This window comes from Leptonychotes weddellii, chromosome 12 (genome assembly GCF_054177405.1).
Source record: "Leptonychotes weddellii isolate Sample4059 chromosome 12, ASM5417740v2, whole genome shotgun sequence".
In the NCBI taxonomy this organism is placed as follows: Eukaryota; Metazoa; Chordata; class Mammalia; order Carnivora; family Phocidae; genus Leptonychotes; species Leptonychotes weddellii.
This window is the reverse complement of record NC_138380.1, coordinates 48,563,674-48,583,009: the sequence shown is the minus strand read 5'-3', so window position 1 is coordinate 48,583,009 and position 19,336 is coordinate 48,563,674. Positions and strand designations below refer to the sequence as shown.

The following is a 19,336-nucleotide window of genomic DNA, read 5'->3' as shown; positions in this document are numbered from 1 at the left end:
CCACTATCTTATGGCTTGAAAATAAATCTGTTGTACTTCTTTCCTTTATACCACGTGTGTATTTTCCCCCTCTGGTTGCCTCTAAGATTTCTCTTTTTATCTTTTGTTTAAAACAGTTTGAATAGTATATGCCTAGGTGTGTATGTGGGATTTTGTTTGCTTTGTTTTGCTTTGTTTGGTATCTATCCTGCTTGGTGTTCTCTGAGTTTCCTGCCACTGTGGTTGGTATTGTTCATTAATTTTGAAAAATAAGTTTCAGCCATGATTTAAAACATATTTATTTGGCCTCATTCTCTCTCTTTTTCTGCGATTCCCACTACATGTTTGAGACTCTTTGATAATGGCCCACAGCTTTTGGATGTCTGTCCTCTTTTTTGGGGGGGGGAGGTTAAGATTTATTTATTTATTTAAGAGAGAGGCAGAGGGAGAGAATCCTTAAGCGGACTCCCAATGAATGCGGGGCCCAATGTGGGGCTCCATCCCAGGATCCTGAGATTATGACCTGAGCCAAAATCAAGAGCTGGATGCTTAATCAACTAAGCCACCCAGGCGCCCAGTCCTCCTTTTTATACTCTTTTCTCTTCATGTTTCATTTTGGGTAATTTATATTGACCTATCTTCAAGTTTACTGATTCTTTGCTCAGATGTGTTGAGTCTTCTGATGCACTTATAAGCATTCTTCATCTCTGTTATGGTGTGTGTGATTGACCTGGTTTGAGATTTATTGTTGCTATGGTTACGCTTAGGGCACCCCAAGCTTCAAATTCCTATAACGTTAGTTTGTGTTTACGATGGAGCTGATTTGCCAGAAAGTATTTTTCAATGTCTGCTTCACCTTTAGGTCTTTCTGCCATATTCCATTCAATAGAAGAGTGACTAAATCCAGTCTTACCTTCAAGGAGAGGGGAATTAGGCTACATGTTCTGGACAGAAGGGGTGTTGATTGATCACTTAATTAATTATTTGTGGAGGGTCAAGAGAGGGCACTTATTTATTTACTTATTTGTCCCATCAATAATAATCTCATATTAAGAATATAGACACTGTTGGAGCCACAGATACAAGGGGAATGTGTACCCACCCACTCATAGACTTTTTTCTATGGACATGGCAGAATTCTTACTAAAAACATTTGGTGAGAGTCCTGTTGAGGCATCATGCTGAGAATTTCCCCAGGAATTGCCCTCAGCCAGAGGATGTTGACTTGGCCAAGATTATACCTCCTCCCCCTACAATATGGGGCTACAAAGGTGTGGTTCTCTTGCCTCAATCTGGGACATCTCTAAAGAGCCAGTTTAAGAGCTCCCCGTGGTGGTGGGGGGGGGGGTGCGGGCAGTGCCTGGGTGGCTCAGTTGGTTAAGCGTCTGCCTTAGACTCAGGTCATGATCCTGGGGCCCTGGGATAGAGCCCTGTGTTGAGCTCCCTGCTCAGTGGGGAGCCTGCTTCTCCCTCTCCCTCTGCCCCTCCTCCCCACTTATGTTTTATCTCTCTTTCTCTCAAATAAAAAAAAAAAGAGCTCCCCATGGGGGGTGCCTGGGTAGTTCAGTTGGTTAGGTATCCAACTCTTGATTTTGGCTCAGGTCATGATCTTAGGCTCATGGGACTGAGCTGCGCATTGAGCTCTGTGCTCAGCAGGAAGTCTGCTTCTCTCCCTCTCTCTCTGACCCCCACCCCCTACTCTCTCTCTCTCAAATAAATAAATAAATCTAAAAAAAAAAAAAAATGCTCCCCATGGGATCAACCAATGCTTCTCTTGCAACTGCCTGACAATTCAACTGCTCCCTCTGCCTAGTCCTGCTGCTTCTATTCCCTTACAGGTATTTTTTTTTCCTGAGCACACGCCCTAGTAAATGATCTGCATGCAAATTCCACAGAGTCTTAGAATCTATTTATCTAAGAATCCAATCTATGGCAGCTTTGTACTCACAATGCACAGTCATTTTTACAGTAATATTACCCATACTATTCCTAGCAACATACTTACTGAAAACAATTTAAAATGATTTGTTTATATCATTTTTATTTTATCTTGTGTACTTCTTTTTGTTCTTAGGTTTTATCTTTTTAGGGATATGCTAATTACTATTTTAAAATCACTTGAAATAGTTCCTCTCTGTATGGTTATGACAAGAACTCAATAATTAGGTAAGTTCATTTGGTTCATTGTTTTTTTTTATTTTCGAGGTTTAAGTTTAAACTTATTTTTTAATATGTAAAATATTTACATGAGTCCCATTAACTATAGAAAATGGTGTATATTTTCAGAAGTCTAGCTTCTGTCCCTGTTTTTTCCACCCTTTCTCATGTGTAAACATTTAAAAAGTTTTTTGGCTTATTCTCCCATTGTGGTAATTATATATATTTTTTTTCTTCAAGATGTTCTTTATTTATTTGACAGAGAGAGACACAGCCAGAGAGGGAACACAAGCTGGGTGAGTGGGAGAAGCAGGCTTCCCGCGGAGCAAGGAGCCCGATGCGGGGCTCGATCCCAGGACCCTGGGATCATGACCTGAGCTGAAGGCAGACGCTTAAACACCTGAGCCACCCAGGCGCCCCTGTGGTAATCATATTTTCACATAAACAAATACTGTGGGGAGAGCACGGATGTACCATCTCCACTTTCATAGATGAATTGTAGCAAAACATACACATTTTTCTCTCCCTTTCATATTTCACTTAATATATCTTGGAAGGGCTCCTGGGTGGCTCAGTCAGTTAAGCCTCTGACTCTTGGTTTTTGCTCAGGTCATGATCTCAGGATTGTGAGATCAAGCCCCGAGTCGGGCTCCATGCTCAGTGGGGAGTTTGCTTGAGATTCTCTCTTTCCCTTTCCCTCAGCTCCTCCCACTCGTGATCTCTTGCTCTCTCTCTCAAATAAATAAATAAATCTTAAAAAAAAAAAAAGAAAATATGTCTTGGAAATCATTCCACTAAAGCGTATAGAGGTATCTTCATTCTTTTTGTAGCTGCATATTACTCCATTATTTGGATGTTCTGTAGTTTATTTAACCAGTCAACTATTCCTGGGCATTTGGGTAGCTTCTAGTCTTTTCTACTTAAAATGTAGTGCTGTGATAACTAGCTTTGTATATAGATTCCTGGAGGAAAGATTGCTGGGTCAAAGGGCAAATGCATAGATAATTTTTCTAGAAACTGACTAATTCTCTGGGATTGTATCATTTTGAATTCCCAGGAGTGATGTGAGTGCCTGTTTCCCTACTCATACCAAGAATATGTCAATCTTAAAGCTAGTAACCAAAAAAATATATAGTATTGTACTATAGTTTGAATTTGTATTTTTCTTTTGTGAGGGAGGTTGAGCATCTTTTCATATGCTTAAGGATCATTTGTGTGAATGAATATGACTCAGTATACCATGTTCAGATACTAGTGAGCAAGCTGGAGAGACAAAAGAAATGGAGGGTTGGCAGATTCTTTTTCAGAACATGACACATGAGTTGTACCTCGTAACTTTCACTTTCTATTAGTTACAAGAGAAACTAGGAAGTGAAATTTCCAGTTGGGTGACCATGAGTTCCATTAAAACCTGGAATGGGGTAAGTGTTCTATTACCTGAAGGAATAAAGGGTGAGTGGACGGTGGGGACAGTTCTACCACACTATCTCATTTTAAGAAAAACCCAGCCATCACCATTGCCCTACATGATTTGGTCACATGTTTCTTCTTCTTCTCCTTCTTCTTCTTCTTCTTTTTAGTTTTTTTTTTAGAGAGGGAGCAGGGGCGGGGGTAGAAGGACAGAGGGAGAGAGAGAGAATCTTAAGCGGACTCCGTGCCCATGTGGAGCCTGATGTGGGACCACCAAGGGGCTCAATCTCACAACCCTGAGATCATGACCTGAGCCGAAATCAAGAGTCGGACACAACCAACTGAGCCACCCAGGCGCCCCAACATGTTTCTTCTTTATCCTCATCTGCTACTATTTTCCTTCTTACTGGTCTTGCTGTTTCTCTAAAAACCAAGCATCATCTCTATGATTCTATTTGCTTTTTCCTCTACCTGGAATAGTCTTCTCCCAGAATCCATGGCTCACTTCCTCACTTAAATTTCTGCTTTCTTGAGCATTGATACTGATTAGCATTGTCCTTCCCAACTCTTGCCTCTCCTTTGCTTTTCTTCTTAGAACCTATCATTATCTGACGTAATAAACATATTCCACCTTTGCTTGTTCAGTTTCTCATGTTTTGCACTCCCTAATTAATGATCAACTCTTTGTAATGTTTAAGTGTACCAGGCACTGACCTAAGTGCTCATGCTTTCTATATATTTAAACTGAGTTAATTCTCAGGACAACCCCCTCATTGACTCTTGCCATGCTATTGCTACATAACGAACCTCCCACAATTATGAGGCTTAAAACAATTATCATTTATTATTGTTCCTGTATCTGTAAGTTGACCAAGGGTAGATTGATTGAGAGCAGGTTTAGCTGGACTTGACTCTGAGCTCAAATTGGGTCCAAGTTGGTTCCTTGCACCAGAGAACTAGCTGAGGATGTTCTGCTCATGACAACGGCAGGGGCACAAGGGGGCAAGCCCCACCATGCAAACACATTTCAAGCCTTTGTGTCATGTCTGCTAACATCCCCTCTTGGCCAAAACAAGTCATGTGGCCAAATACAACTTGAAAGGAACCGAAAAGTATACTCAATCATGAAGGTGGGGGAAGGGGATGTTTACTGAAAAATCATCAAATCTGCCATTTTATTATTCCTATTTTAGATGACGAAACTGAGGCCCCTAGGAAGGTAGGTAGCTGATCAAGGTCACATACTCAATACTGGTGGAATAGTTCTCGTCTAGCCAATATAACTCTAGTTTATACCACTGATATGAGAGCAAGAACTTAGTCTGTTTTATTCTCAGCACGTAGAACAGTGTTTAGCACTTAGAAGGCATTCAATAAATATTTGTGGAGCAAATAAATGAACTCAGCACAGTACATAGCCCTTGATTGGTTGGTACTTGATAAATGTTAGCTATTATTAAGAAAAATTATTCAAAACTTGGGCAGAAGGTAAAGGAAAGGCAGCCTGTCTTTTCAGTGTCACATTGGAACATCATTTAACCAGAAGATTACTTAATTATCTATGGAAATGTACCTCTTTTGACTCTTTTTTTTTTAAGATTTATTTGTTTATTTGAGGGGTGGGGGCCGAGGAAGAGGGAGAGAGAATCTTAAGCAGACTCCGTGGAACCCGGTGGGGCTTGATCTAAAGACCCTGAGATCATTGACTCACTATTTACTACTGATTACAGATCTGAACTCTATGAAGTTATATTTTTATTTACAGATTTTTGTTCATTACAGATTTAAATATTTCTAAAATCAAATTATTTTTTAAAAAGCCCCCAAACAAAAGTTAATGTTATAGTGTTCTGAAGGACATTAAGGAGTATTGTATCTAACCTAGTAATCTATTCTAACAGTCTTCCTCCACGGACAAGAAATCTTTTTCTCTAATTCCCTGTGGAACAACTTCACCATTTTGTTCCCTCAATAATGAGTTGAGTATATCTTTGACATGTCTTCATTCTCTGTATTGAGTTATTTAACTTCTTGAAAATTGTACTTTAATATTAGCACTGTAATCGAGTTTTGTTTTTTTCCCTGAATCTGAAAGTGGGTTTTCACTTTTAATTTAAGTCAACTCTTATTTACAGAATTTCTGTTTCTCTGGGGTAGGGGATGCAAAGTTGGACTGCAGGGGTGAGAGTAGAGATGAAGAAGCCCATTGTAAGGTGTTTGCTGTGATTCCCAGACTTGCACCCTAGCCACTGGAGGATCAAGGATTGCTGTGGCCCATACCCTTGATGGCCTGAAGTTGTTATAAAGGCTTTCCAGGAGCCTGTGTTAATTCAAGAATCTGATCATGTCACTAGAAAAGCTTACAGATTGTCATCAGACTCAGATCCCCAAAAAGAGAAATTATTGAGGCTTCAAATCTTGCTAGAAATAACTATTTATCAATAATCAGTTATTATAATGGATTATTGAGGGCAACACTCCTTCATAGCTACTATGAGAGAATTGGGGTTTTAAGATTTTATTTTGAAATGAACAAGTAAAGGGGACCCATTAAAAAAAGTTTAGTTCGAGGAACCCCCCTCAAAATTCTGGCTACTTCAGTCATCGGAGTTTCCTTAATAGTCTCAACAGATGTCATTAATAGGCCATACTGAAATCCCATTGCAATATCACGGAGACTTTCTTTAATCTGGAACTTTTCTCCCCAAACCTTTTACTCTCGGATTGCGTGATAATTCTAAGTACTACGTTGTAGTGTACCAAGAGCGGTATGCATTTCCTTATTGGGCGTATTAACATTCTAGTTAAGTGGCCGGTGAGGATCAGAATCAGGACTTCGAATACCTAGATCTTCTATTTCCACACCGGGAAAGTTGCATTGCCCGGTTAGCTCTTTTCTGGTAATATTTGGACAACCTTCAGCAAGGTGAATAAAAGCCCGTAGCGCTGGGCCTGAATTCCTGTTCCACTTTCTCCTTGTTAGGCAGCCACTTTGTGACTCAGTTCCCTTGCCCATAAAACAAGCTGACCAGTTGGAGCCCTGACTTTTTAGGGATTATATGAAATAATCAAGGTGAAGGATTTAGCATGGAGCTCGGCACCAGACAGCACTGCTTAAGCCAAGATTAATCAGTGCTGGGCTGTTACTCTCGCTTGCTGGGAGCCTCACGGAACATCCAGTAGGCCAAGCAGCCGGAGGGCGGAAGCGGCGGCCCCCACCCAGCAGCTCAGACCCACAGAGGACAGGCCCTTTCTCCCGCGGGGTTCGGAGCCCGGAGCGCGAAGGCCCCACCCCCGGCGCTGACTCCGCCCTCAGCAGGCTGGGGCGGGGACGCCGTCTCCCGGGAAACGGGACGCGCAGCTCCTCTCCCGCCAGCGCCTCCGCTCGCAGGTCTCGCACTGCGAGCACAGCCCTCAAGCCAAGTAGCAGCAGGTGGGGGAGAGGGGCCAGGCTGCTTGCAATCGCCGGAGGAGGTGGGCGCCTCTCGCGACGCGTGTGGGAGGGAAGAGGCGTCCTCGCCCACCCCAGGTTGGGCAGGGGCGAGTGCGTGGAGCCGACCGGTCCCGCATCCTGTCGGACCTGCGGGATGGCTGCCCCGGAGGCGCGCCCCTTTCCAGAAGTCCCGGGCCTTCGCCTAACCTCGGTCGCTGGCCTGGAGGTGGCGGGCGTGATGGAGCTGGAGGAGGAAGAGGAGGAAGAGGAGGAAGAGGAGGAGGCGGCGGCGGCCAGAAGAGCGCGGAGTTTCGCCCGAGACGCGCGGGTGCGCTTTCTCGGCGGCCGCCTGGAGCTGATGCTGGGGCTCCCGGCGGAGAAATGGAGCCAGTATTTGGAGAGCGAGGACCACCGGCAGGTGCTGGGGGAGTTCCTGGAGAGCCCTAGCCCCGCCTGCCTTGTGTTCAGAGTCGCCACCGCGGGGCCGCTCGCGGTCTCCCGGGAGGTAAGGGGCGGCAGGCAAAGGGACCCGTTCTCGCCGCCTGCCCTGCATAGCGGGGACAGACCAGTCGCGCCTTCTTGGATTCCCGTGGGGCACGCACTCGGGCGCTTTAAAAAACTCTCTTTGGAGCTCTTGCCCTGGAGTCTGCAAAATCCCCCACGTGCGCCCACTCTGCAGTTAAGCAGCTGTAGTTTAGTTTTCTAGAAGGTCGGCTTGTTCGACCGGGATAAAGGAGGAAAAGCTGTGCTTTTTTTTTAGCTGCCTGGGCCTTAGGTGCAAGGTGGGTTCTCGGTTCCCGATAACTTCCGTTTCAGTCGCTCTTGGATCAGTCTGGGGGCCTGTCTTTAAACAATGTTTAGCAGAGTCTGAATAATTGGTTCTGTGCTCATTCTGACTGCTTTGTCACATTTCATCTCGAGTAAAATAGTCCTTAAAGGAGTTCCCCGGGCAGTCTGCGCACACATGGTATTTAGCAACCATGGTAAATTTTTTTTTCTTTCCATCTTTTTCCCTTTTTCTTTGCTCTCCTTCCTTCCTTCCTTCCCCCCCTTTTTTTTTTAAATTTTTTAAAAAAATTTAGACTGCTCCTCCGCTTGAAGGTTAAGGTATCACAAGTACAGCATTTGTATTCAGTTTGTTTTTTTTTTTTAAGTGAAAAGTTTGGAACATGATTTACAGCCTTCAGTGTTGTACCGTGCCTCAGTGTAATGTTATACAAGTGTTTATCATCATCACTAGATGTGGTCACTTTAATAGTTGGGAAATGGAATCCCAGAGAACAGGAGTCTGCCTTAGGATTTTGAGTTTTGAAATGTTTTGTTCTCCTACTTTTGCAGTTATAACTAATTAAAAAATTTGTCAAACAAGGAAGTAGGACACTTAACACCAATATTACCCAAGTTAAATGATTATATCTGAAGAAATAACGCAGTAGTTGTGGAAATGGTAGAATATCTTCATTAACCACTTTATCTTGAGAATAGAAATAAAAATTAACCTCCTGTGCCTGGTCTTCATTTCACTTTGGCTTATTTCCAAACAACAACAACAAAAAGATTATAAAAAGGATTAAACCTTTCCTGAGATAGAAGACTTCTAAATTCTCCTTGAATTTGTTTTTAATTACTAGATGTTATGGGATGTAATGATCTTGGGTAACTGACATGCCCTTTAAAGGCAATACTTCCACACCAATAATGCCATTAAATTAGCATTATAAAAGAACAAAGAAAACTGTATACATTTTGTAGAAAGGGGGGAAGGGAAGCAGAACTACCTTATTTATAAAGGTAGGCAAGATGCCAGGGTTTTTTCTTTTTCTAGCGATCGAGCTACAAGTTAGATACAGCAAATCCTGTTTGTTAACATGGAAACTATACTGTGAACTTAAACTAATTATCTTGCTCTTGTTTCAGATTCCAAGAGATGCAAAACATAAACTTGTTTATATTGCCAAGAAGATTACCGAAAACATTGGAGTAAATGATTTTTCTCAGACGGTTTTATTTGGAGAGTTAACTGTGTCATCATTTGGACATGTAACTGCTTTCCTAGATGAGGTACTAGTCTTTAATATTTGAATCTTTATCTCTATGATGCTTGGCATTATTCAGAAAAACTCTGGCTATTAAAAAACTGTAGAAGCCAGTAATCTCTTTAGCCAAGTAGATGGAAGGTGATAACAGACTGTTCCTGAAATGAGATGATACTGGTGCTGATATTCAACGGACGGTAATTTGTAGGATCATCCTTCTCTGTTTCTAAATAACAAGTAAAAAGCAGCTTGAATAGGCTTTTGTAATTAGCTGTAGTTTTAGATTTCACGTTGATTAGAGACAAACTGACACTTTGGAAATGAGTATTAGTTTTTCAGATTTCCCTTAGTTTCTGTGTCACTCAGGTCAGATAAGGGGGAAAAGGTAATGGAAACAAAGTTTTTGAAATGATTGCGTTAAAATTCCTCTTTCCTCTCCCCTTAAATCAGAGAAAAGCTCTCTAAACCCAGGTTACTTACACTTTTAATGTAGGTTTTTTAATGTGGGGTTTTTAAAGTGGGATTTAATGTGGGATGCGGGGGGATTTTATTAAAGGCAGGCTGCTCCAGGAGGTCTGGGGTGGGGCCAGTCTTCTTCCTGTCTAACCTCCTACTTCTGGTGTTCGTTCACAGACCAGCTTTGAGAAAAGATGTACCAAATGATCAGGTTCTATAGAGCTAGAGCAGTGGTTCTCAAACTTTGCTGAACATGAGAATCAGCTGGGGAATTTTTCTAACCGACCCTTGCCCCGGTCACTCCTAATACCAATTAAATGAGAATGGATTTGGAGCCCGGTGGAAGTTAAAGATCCCCAGGTGATTCTCATGTGTCCCCAATTTGGGGAAACGCTGGATTAGAAATCAGATCTCTGTCATCAGTTCAGTCCTGCCAAGGCCAATGCTTAAGGTAGGAATAATTACCAGCATATTTATTACTAATGATTTGCCATTCTCCCTGTTTCAAGCCCAAATTCATGTGTTGGTTGGAAGATGGTTGTGGTAATGCACATTCTAGGAAAGTTTTTATCAGAGCAGGCTTAATTAGGAAGTTGTAGAGTCAAATGGAATGTCAGTGGTCCCTCATGACTTGCATTCCAAGCTAATCAACTTGTAACTTTCTGATTTGTACATTAACGAGAAACACACACTACATACAAGGACTGGTGGATTGGTGATTCTGTTGAATGAAGGAGAGACTGATACAGTGATTGCTTTGAAAGGTACTGAGGGAGTTTTCCAGTGTTTGGCTGCTTTTTTTTTTTTTTTTAAGATTTTATTTATTTGATAGAGACACAGCGAGAGAGGGAACACAAGCAGGGGGAGTGGGAGAGGGAGAAGCAGGCCTCCCGCCGAGCAGGGAGCCCGATTCGGGGCTCCATCCCAGGACCCTGGGATCATGACCTGAGCCGAAGGCAGACGCTTAACGACTGAGCCACCCAGGTGCCCCCCAGTGTTTGGCTTCTTAAATGGGGATAGAATAAGGAAGGGATGGACCAAGTGTTTGAACTGAAGGTGGGGAAGGTCATTTGTGCCTTCATATTTACTTTTTTCTCATTTAAATGATACTCTCACTTATGTTGAACAGTTTTTGGAGTTTGACTCCGCCCCACAGAGTAATGGGAATTGACGCTGATGTGCTTGGGGCCTCCCAAACTTCTCTCTCCAGCCTGGATCTCTCTTCTAAATTCCAAGCTCAGATGTCCCCCTTCCTTGTGGACATGGCCACTTAGTGTGTAATGTCTCAAACCTAACCTATCCAAAGTTGAACTCCCAATCTTCTCTACATTATAATGTGTTCCCATACAGTATGGTTTGTAGCTGTATTGTATTTAGCCTAACTGTTTAAAATGTTATATAGCTATTTCTTTATTATAGTGACCCTAATCCTTAAAGAAACAGTAGTTGTGAATTATCATTATTACTCATTTGGCTTATCGAGCCCATATGGAAGTCTGATTTGGTTTTTGTAGTGTCTAGGTCCCATCCTTGGGCATTACAATTTAAGAAGTCTGGGAGAGGCCCTGGCTCCTACAATTTTGAAAGTATTGACCAGGTATTAGTCTCTACTTAACCATTGTAAAAAGAAAATCCCCAGTTTAAAGAAGGATTAAAGAGGTGGGCACCTGGTTGGCTCAGTCAGTTGGGCTTTTGACTCTGGATTTCAGCTCATGAGGTGGTGTCCGGGTTGTGGGATGGAGCCCTTGCTTGGGCCTCTGCAGTTGGTTTGGAATCTGCTTGTCACTCTCCCTCTGCTCCTCCTTCCACTCATGTTCTCTCTCTCTCTTTCTCAAATGAATAAAATAAAATCTTAAAAAAAGATCAAAGAAGGTAAGTAGAGAAAACCATAGCCAAGGCCCTATAGTTCTTTAATTTGTAGTTATACATTGTACATCAATTGAATATGTAAACATTCAAATTATTTTAATTCTCAGAAGAAGTTTGGAATTTTTCCTCTAAACCACAAAAAGTAGGCAAAAAAACTTCCCAACGGAAACAAAACAAAACCCCCAACTAATTGAATTACTTTGTATATAGTTTAACAAATTGTTTTGTAATTAAACAGCACATCCCAGGTCTATTTGTTTTAAATGAGGTTTGCAGTGATGCTCTAGCTCTTTGACTAATCACTCTGCAAAGCACATGGCTCAGAATTTCACAGTTTTATCTACAGAGTGTGACAGAAATACTTTAAAAGAAGTTGGCTTCGTCATAGAATCATAAATGGAGTGAAAGTTTGAAACCGTACCCAGTGAATTAGCTATGCCGAATAATCAGAATTTTCCTCACGCCTGATGTTCAGAAATAGTTTTTGAGATCCGGGATTTAGTCGAGAAGGAAGTTTTCCAGTGGGTCAGTGCATGTTCCAAGCCCAACAAACTTTAACTCTTCAGTGTAGTTTCCAAAGTTCTTCGTGAACTACCCTGCCTTTCCCAAAGCTAATTCTGGGCAGGCCAGACTGGCAGTTTTGCAGAAGCCTTCTACTTCTAGAGCCCTGAATGATTTTTATGTATCAGTGTGTTTATCTTGTGTCTCCACTTGGCATCCTGAATATGCCTCGAATGATGGCCGTTCTTAGAGCAAAGGACCTAACCCACTGAGCTCATCGCAGGCAGAGGCTATTTCTTACTCGGCTGTTTTCCTAGCTTGACACGTAGTGGGCGCTATGCAGGAAAATGTAATAATAAAATTTGGAGAGATTTGTTTCAACACTGTCAGAAAACAAAAGTGATTGTATTGTCGAAATAGACTTTGAAAAGGTGGAGTAATTATATTCTGAGCATTTTAGCGAATGGCAATTTTACGGAAAAATGCCGGAACACCTGGCGGATTATCAGAAAAATGAAAAGGGTTGAGAATTAGGAGATACTAGAAAGGGGTGGGAAAGCAAGAAGAGGCTAATAACTTCATTCACTCAACAAATTCTTAACATATGCTGGGCCCTGGGAATACAAAAATGATTGTTGAAGGCTTTCACGTACATGGTGTCACATATATGATGCTCCCAATTTAATGGTAGAGGGAGTTCCAAAAAAGGGCCATATGATTAATAAGTTTTTGACTGTGAAACTTGAATCCACTGGTATGCCACTCAGGACTTGAGAAGATTACTTTACTTTTGCCTCGATGTGATTCAAAAAGATTTTTTTCATTTATGTACCTGCCATTGTGTTCCGTTTGCATGAAGAAAGCCGTTTGCTTACCTGACATGGTTGTGCTTAGTTTATGCGTGTTTGAGTCATTGGGAACCTCCTCGAATGCCTGATGAATGGGTAAACGAATGAACAAGCCGCATTGTATTTCCACTTTGAAAGATTTTGTCCAATTGATGAAGTCTAAATGGGATACTGATTTTTGTCCTCTCTTTGTAAATTTGATATCCTAGGAAAATATTTAAGAAATTGAGTGGTTTTTGTGGCCGATTTTGTGTGACAAGAACATCTTTGAAGGAGTAAATTGTCTGTAAATTAACTTCTTTTGAAAATGTTTCTCTTTCTGTAGATTTTAGTGCCAATTCTTTCTAATAGGAACAACCATAAATCCTGGTCCTGTTTCATTTCACAAGACATGGAATGCCACTTAGAAGTCATGAAAAATAAAATGCATGTCTTTCGGGGCAAAATGTTGAGAAGAACTCTTCTACCAATTCCCACAATAGCAGGGAAAATGGACCCGGGTCGGAAATACTCTGAGACCACGTATGTAATGCTATGGTTTATATAGGATATTAAAATGGAAAGCCCACATACCCAATTAGTATCATATCCCCAGAAAACTATTAGTAAGATAGAGAATTATTAGAACTATATTATTTTTTAAAAAGTTGTGCAGAGCACCTATATATTATTTCCTTACAAAGTATCCTTCTTATAAGCAGACTGCCCAAAAAGCAAGCTGTAACAATTGCCATGATGTCAACAAAATTATTTTGGCAATAATGGTTTGAGGATATGATCATTTGTTTTATAATGTTTATGCCACAACTGAAATTGAGGCTATAAAAATAAAGGATCTGATTTTGAAATATTTATATTTGGAAAACTAGTTCATGGAAAAAATACTGCTTACCATCCAGGTCCTATCTTCCTTTGGATGAGGTAATTGGTTTTTGAATTATTTTATTGATCATTTCAGTGTTTGTACGCTAGAGGTAAATGAAAGGACACTACTCCATGCGATTGAGTCTGTGGTTATTAAATGGTCACATCAAATCCAAGAGATTGTAGAGAAAGATTCAGGGCAGCCTTTGCTGAATGGTCTTCACTCGAATCCTCAAACTGAACTGGATTTCTGGATGATGAGGAGAGAGAATCTATCATGCGTTTATGACCAAGTAAGTAGATAGCCTTACAAATTGCTTGTAAGCTAAATTAGCAAAGTCAGTTGTAGAATTTGGCTTCTGGAGCAACGATTTCACTTGAAAGGTTCAACATACTGTCTTTGATGACTTAATAGTTTGTTCTCATTCCAAAATTCTATATGGTGTGCACTTGAAAAATGAATGGGGATTGGGTGCCTGGGTGGCTCAGTCGGTTAAGCGTCTGCCTTCGGCTCAGGTCATGATCACAGGGTCCTAGGATCGAGTCCCATATCGGGCTCCCTGCTCAGCGGGGAGCCTGCTTCTTCCTCTGCCTCTCTCTCTCTCTGTCTTTATGAATAAATAAATAAAATCTTTAAAAAAAAAAAAAAAAGATTCTCTCTCTCTAAAAAAAAAAAGAATGGGGATTGGGGCACCTGGGTGGCTCAGTCGATTAAGCCTCTGACTCTTGATTTCTGCTCAGGTCCTGACCTTCAGGGGCGTGAGATTGGAGCCCAGCATCAGGCTCGGAGCTGGACATGGAGCCTGCTGGGGATTCTCTCTCTCCTCTCCTCTTGGCCCCTTACCCCCAACTTGTGCGTGCTCTCTCTCTCTTTCAAAAAAAAAAAAGTAAAAATGGGGATTAAAAGTAATTTTGCCTTTTTGAGAATATTTTGACAGCGTTTGATAATTGGAAACACTGTGGCATAGAGTGGTTCCCCAGGGAAATGTTGAAGATGGTAAAATTTAATTTAGTTGATTGAATTGATTTAGGAAGGAGTAGAGTCTTGCTTGGTGGAGAGATACAGCTTTGGAAAAGCTAACTTTGCTTCCTCTTGTGTTTGCCTTATGTATTACTTGATTTAATGTTCTGAAAATTAAGACATTCATTTGCATGTTCACATGTCTCAGATTTTCTGAAACATAGCAAGAAATTTTATGTGGAAAATTTAACATTTTACACGAAGTGTAAATTGACACACTTTTTGAAAACTCAAGAGCTATAAATGTAAAATAAAATTCAAGCTTAAGGAAGAAATGCTGTTAAAAAAATTTCAACCTGAAACCAGATAAGTCTTTGTGTATGAAATGCTGTGTGTATTGTGCATGAGTGGAATAGAACTGAAGTATTTTATTACCGAATGCATCTATTTAGTCATTAATCCAGCTTCTACTACATTTTCTTTTTCAATTTAGCTTCAAGCTCCTGTTGTCCTCAACATGGTTAGGATCCTGAAAATTAAACAAAGCAGCTATTTTCCAACTTTGAAGGACATTTTCACGGCTGTGAAAAATGGTAAGATTCTTGTTTTTTTTGGCCTGGTGTTGGTGTCCTGCCTGATCTGACCCCTGCCTGCCCGCCCAGCCTCTTCTACCCTTCTGCCGTTAACATGTTCATGAAGTGATGGCCCTTGACTCTTTTAAGGATAAATTCATCTTCATCAGTACTTCATTCTCCAGTTATATTGAACTATTTCTAGAATAGATTGTGGGGACATAGCAAATGGGCTCCAGATGGAAGTTCTAATGGGAATGTGTGTGTGTGTGTTTGTAGGGGCAAGACCTTTGCAGGGGGTGAGTGGAAGCCCAACATGGGGGTTTCCTAGTCAACAGTGTGGCTACATTTAATCCCATAGCTCTCTGGTAGAGTCTTTCGTGCTTGGCATCCACCGCTTACCTAGCTTAAAAGAGCTCAAAGTCTTCATCGAAGTTTTGGTGAGGAGTAAACATAGAGGAGGTTTGTTTGCTGAATTTTGAACAAGTGCATGCATACGGTTAAAAACCAGAATTTCCAGTGAAAAGTCTCCTTGTCTCCTCACTGTCCAGTGTCAGCTCCACCCAGAGGTGACAGCCCTCTTGTTTCTTGGTTTCTCTTCATGTTTCTTGAGGCATATTCAAGCAAAAAGGCATACAAATGAGACTGAAGTTTTAAATGTTGAAAATGTAAGCTATTTGGGGGTATAGCTTTTTTGGTTTCTAACATTAGAAAATGAATTCTTAATTTCTTTCTAATATAACTATGTTAAGGTTAGGAAATACTTAAAATACACTTCATTGTTATCTCTTCAGGGTTTTCCCCAGGAGCTCTGTTGGGAAAGGGATCATGAGGGGGAATATTTGGGTTTGAAGGTCTGTCAGATCAGGATTCCTGTCCCAGATCCACTTAGTACATCCTAAATTTGCTGAGCCTCTGGTTTTCATTGGCCAGACTGGCATATTAACACCTTCCTTGCAGAATTATTCTGAGGATTAGAGTAATATTTCAAAACATGGTCATTTTCTTTTCAATCTTGTCAGTGTTTATCACCATTGACATTTTGGGCAGGATGATTGTTGTAGGGAGCTGCTCCATGCATTGCTGGATGTTGAGCAGCGTCCCTGGCTCCCACCCACTCCCCCTGTTGCAGTTGTGACCATCAAAAATGTCACCAGACCTTGCCAGATGACCCCTGGGGGCAAAACCTTTCCTGGCTGAGAACCATTGGATTGAAGATAAAATATACAGGGTACATAGTACTAGGCACCCAGTGAGCATGTCCTCAGTAAGTAGAAGCTGCTTGAATTTTTTATGTGTTAGTATAAGATGAACATTTTCTGTGGGTAAAGCTTCTGCAGGAACAAATCCCAGGGGTACTCAGGGCCTTAGGAGCACATGGACTTCGAGATTCAGACATAAGCACTTTCAGTAGAACAAGTGGCCCAAAGCCATTGTCAATTAGAGGTGGAAGGCCCCTCTCAAGGATGTCCTTGAGGACTTGTGAAATCACCACATGTGCTTATCGTATTTTAAAGGCACTTAGCAGATGTGATTATTTAATTTTGAAATAAACATGATTAAAAACACACTAATTTGAAAACAGGAATACAATCAGGGAAGAAAATACTTCCTGGATGCTCTCTCTCTTCCGAGGTCTTTATTGTTTAGGTGGACAGATAAATGGGTTATATGTTAAGTGGAGTAATAGGAGTGGGTGCATTCCTGACTCTGACAGCCAAAAAAAAGTTGGCAGGTTTGTTTGTGTTGCTTTGTTTTTTTTTCCCCTCCTCTGGACAGGAGTCTTTTGGCATAACACCAGAAAATAAGAATTTACTTCATTCCCTACCTTCATAAGTAAATCCAGTTTTCAGTTAATCAAAGGTATTTGCAATTTCAGGAACAAAATGCAGTTTGATTTAGGGTACATTAAAATGACTTTTTTTTTTTTTTTTTTGAGGGAGCAGGTTGAGGGGTGGAGGGGAGGGGAAGAGGGAGAGCGAGAATCTCAAGCAGACTCGATGCCCAGCACAGAGCCTGATGTGGGGCTCAATCTCACAAGCCTGAGATCATGACCTAAGCCGAAATAGAGTCAGGTGCTTAACCAACTGAGCCACCCAGGCGCCCCAATTTTTTTTAAGTAAGCTCTGCACCCAGTGTAGGGTTTGAACTCACCTACCTGAGATTGAGTTGCATGCTCTACTGACTGAGCCAGGAGTCCCTAAAATGACTAATTTTAATGAAGAGAAAATTTGGATTACATTAAGCAGTAATAATATTTTTCTTCATATATATATATATATATATACATATATGGGGCAATGAGTACACGGATTTTTTGGGGGAGATATTCCTTATTCACCCTGCTTAATGATTTTTTAAAATTTATTTTTAAAGATTTTATTTATTTATCTGACAGAGACACAGCGAGAGAGGGAACACAAGCAGGGGGAGTGGGAGAGGGAGAAGCAGGCTCCCAGCTGAGCAGGGAGCCTGGTGCGGGGCTTGATCCCAGGAACCTGGGATCATGACCTGAGCCGAAGGCAGACGCTTAACGACTGAGCCACCCAGGTGCCCCTGCGTAATGATTTTTAATATGGAGATAAAATTCATTTCACATCAAGATAACTATTTTGAATTGTAGAGTTGAATGACATTTATTACATTCACAATGTCTTACAACCTTTATCTCTAGTTCCAAAACATTTTTTATCACCTGTATTTAACAATTTTAGTAGTTGTATTTTGAATAATCTAGAATTCCACCGTCATTGCCTGAGTTACTCTCCTAGGACACTGGGATGAGACGCTAAAATTGTGCTGGTACCAAGTGCCTAAGAGGAATTAACATTCTAGGGATGAGCTTGTAACCCCAACCATAAAGTCACAACCACTTTGCAGACCTGTTTTTATTCCTGCGGTTTCATGGAGTTGAGTGAAGTTCCTTAGATCTTAAAGATATGTTTTCCCACGGAGTCTTGCGTCATGATTTACTTGGGCTGTGTAGGTAACTACACCAGGGCTCTCTTGAATGGCTGCTCCACACAGACTGTGAATAAAGCCTTCCAAACCCATAGTAGCTCAGTTGTGGGATAAGCCATATAAAAAGAAAGATGACAGGGTGCCTGGGTGGCTCAGTTGTTAAGCATCTGCCTTCGGCTCAGGTCATGATCCCAGGGTCCTGGGATTGAGCCCCGCATCGGGCTCCCTGCTCAGCAGGAAGCCTGCTTCTCCCCCTCCCACTCCCCCTGCATGTGTTCCCTCTCTCGCTGTCTCTCTCTGTATTAAATAAATAAAATCTTTGGGCGCCTGGGTGGCTCAGTTGGTTAAGCGACTGCCTTCGGCTCAGGTCATGATCCTGGAGTTCCGGGATCGAGTCCCACATCGGGCTCCCTGCTCAGCAGGGAGTCTGCTTCTCCCTCTGACCCTCCTCCCTCTCATGCTCTCTGTCTCGCAAATAAATAAAATCTAAAATAAATAAATAAATAAATAAATAAATAAATAAAATCTTAAAAAAAAAAAAAGATGACCGCATAAGAATAGCCATGTTCTTTTGCATTGTTTCGTTGAACTTGTGAAGTGAATTTAGAAAAAGAGACTGCATCACATTCATGGTGGTTTTCTTTCCTTTCAGCGCTCCTGGAAGCCCAGGATGTAGAGCTTTACCTGAGACCCCTGAGAAGACATGTTCAGTGTCTCCAGGAGACGGAATTCCCGCAGATCCGTGTACTCATTGCCCCATTATTTCATACCATCTGCCTCATCTGGAGTCATTCCAAGTTTTATAATACTCCTGCTCGGATTATAGTTTTATTGCAAGAGTTTGGTAATCTCTTCATTGACCAGGTATGTAGTATTAAAAAAAAGGAAGAACAATCAGTGCCATGTGGTAGGTTTTAATAAACCAAGGGAGAGCAAATAAATCTAATCTATAGTAAGAACACCATTTTCCTTTTTTCAGAAAGGACTTTTATGGTAACAAAGACCAGGTGATTTTTTTTTTTTTTTAAGATTTTATTTATTTATTTGACAGAGACACAGCGAGAGAGGGAACACAAGCAGGGGGAGTGGGAGAGGGAGAAGCAGGCTTCTGCCGAGCAGGGAGCCCGATGCGGGACTCGATCCCAGGACCCTGGGATCGTGACCTGAGCTGAAGGCAGTCGCTTAACCAACTGAGCCACCCAGGCGCCCAGACCAGGTGATTTTTTTATTCTAAATGGCTGAGAAGCTCTGGAAATCAGTCCAGTGCATTCAAAGGGCAATTTGTTACT

General features: G+C 41.5%; 1 protein-coding gene across 1 annotated transcript in view; it reads left to right on the top strand.

The window, feature by feature from the left end:
- Positions 1-6,347: 6,347 nt before the first annotated feature.
- DNAH11 (dynein axonemal heavy chain 11) overlaps positions 6,348-19,336 on the top strand; it is a 281,936-nt gene continuing 268,947 nt past the window's right edge. The window contains 6 exon segments of the mRNA XM_081800433.1: positions 6,348-7,484; positions 8,897-9,040; positions 13,015-13,215; positions 13,664-13,846; positions 15,008-15,107; positions 18,700-18,911. Coding sequence (XP_081656559.1) covers positions 7,134-7,484; positions 8,897-9,040; positions 13,015-13,215; positions 13,664-13,846; positions 15,008-15,107; positions 18,700-18,911 — 1,191 coding nt within the window. The 5' untranslated portion in view covers positions 6,348-7,133.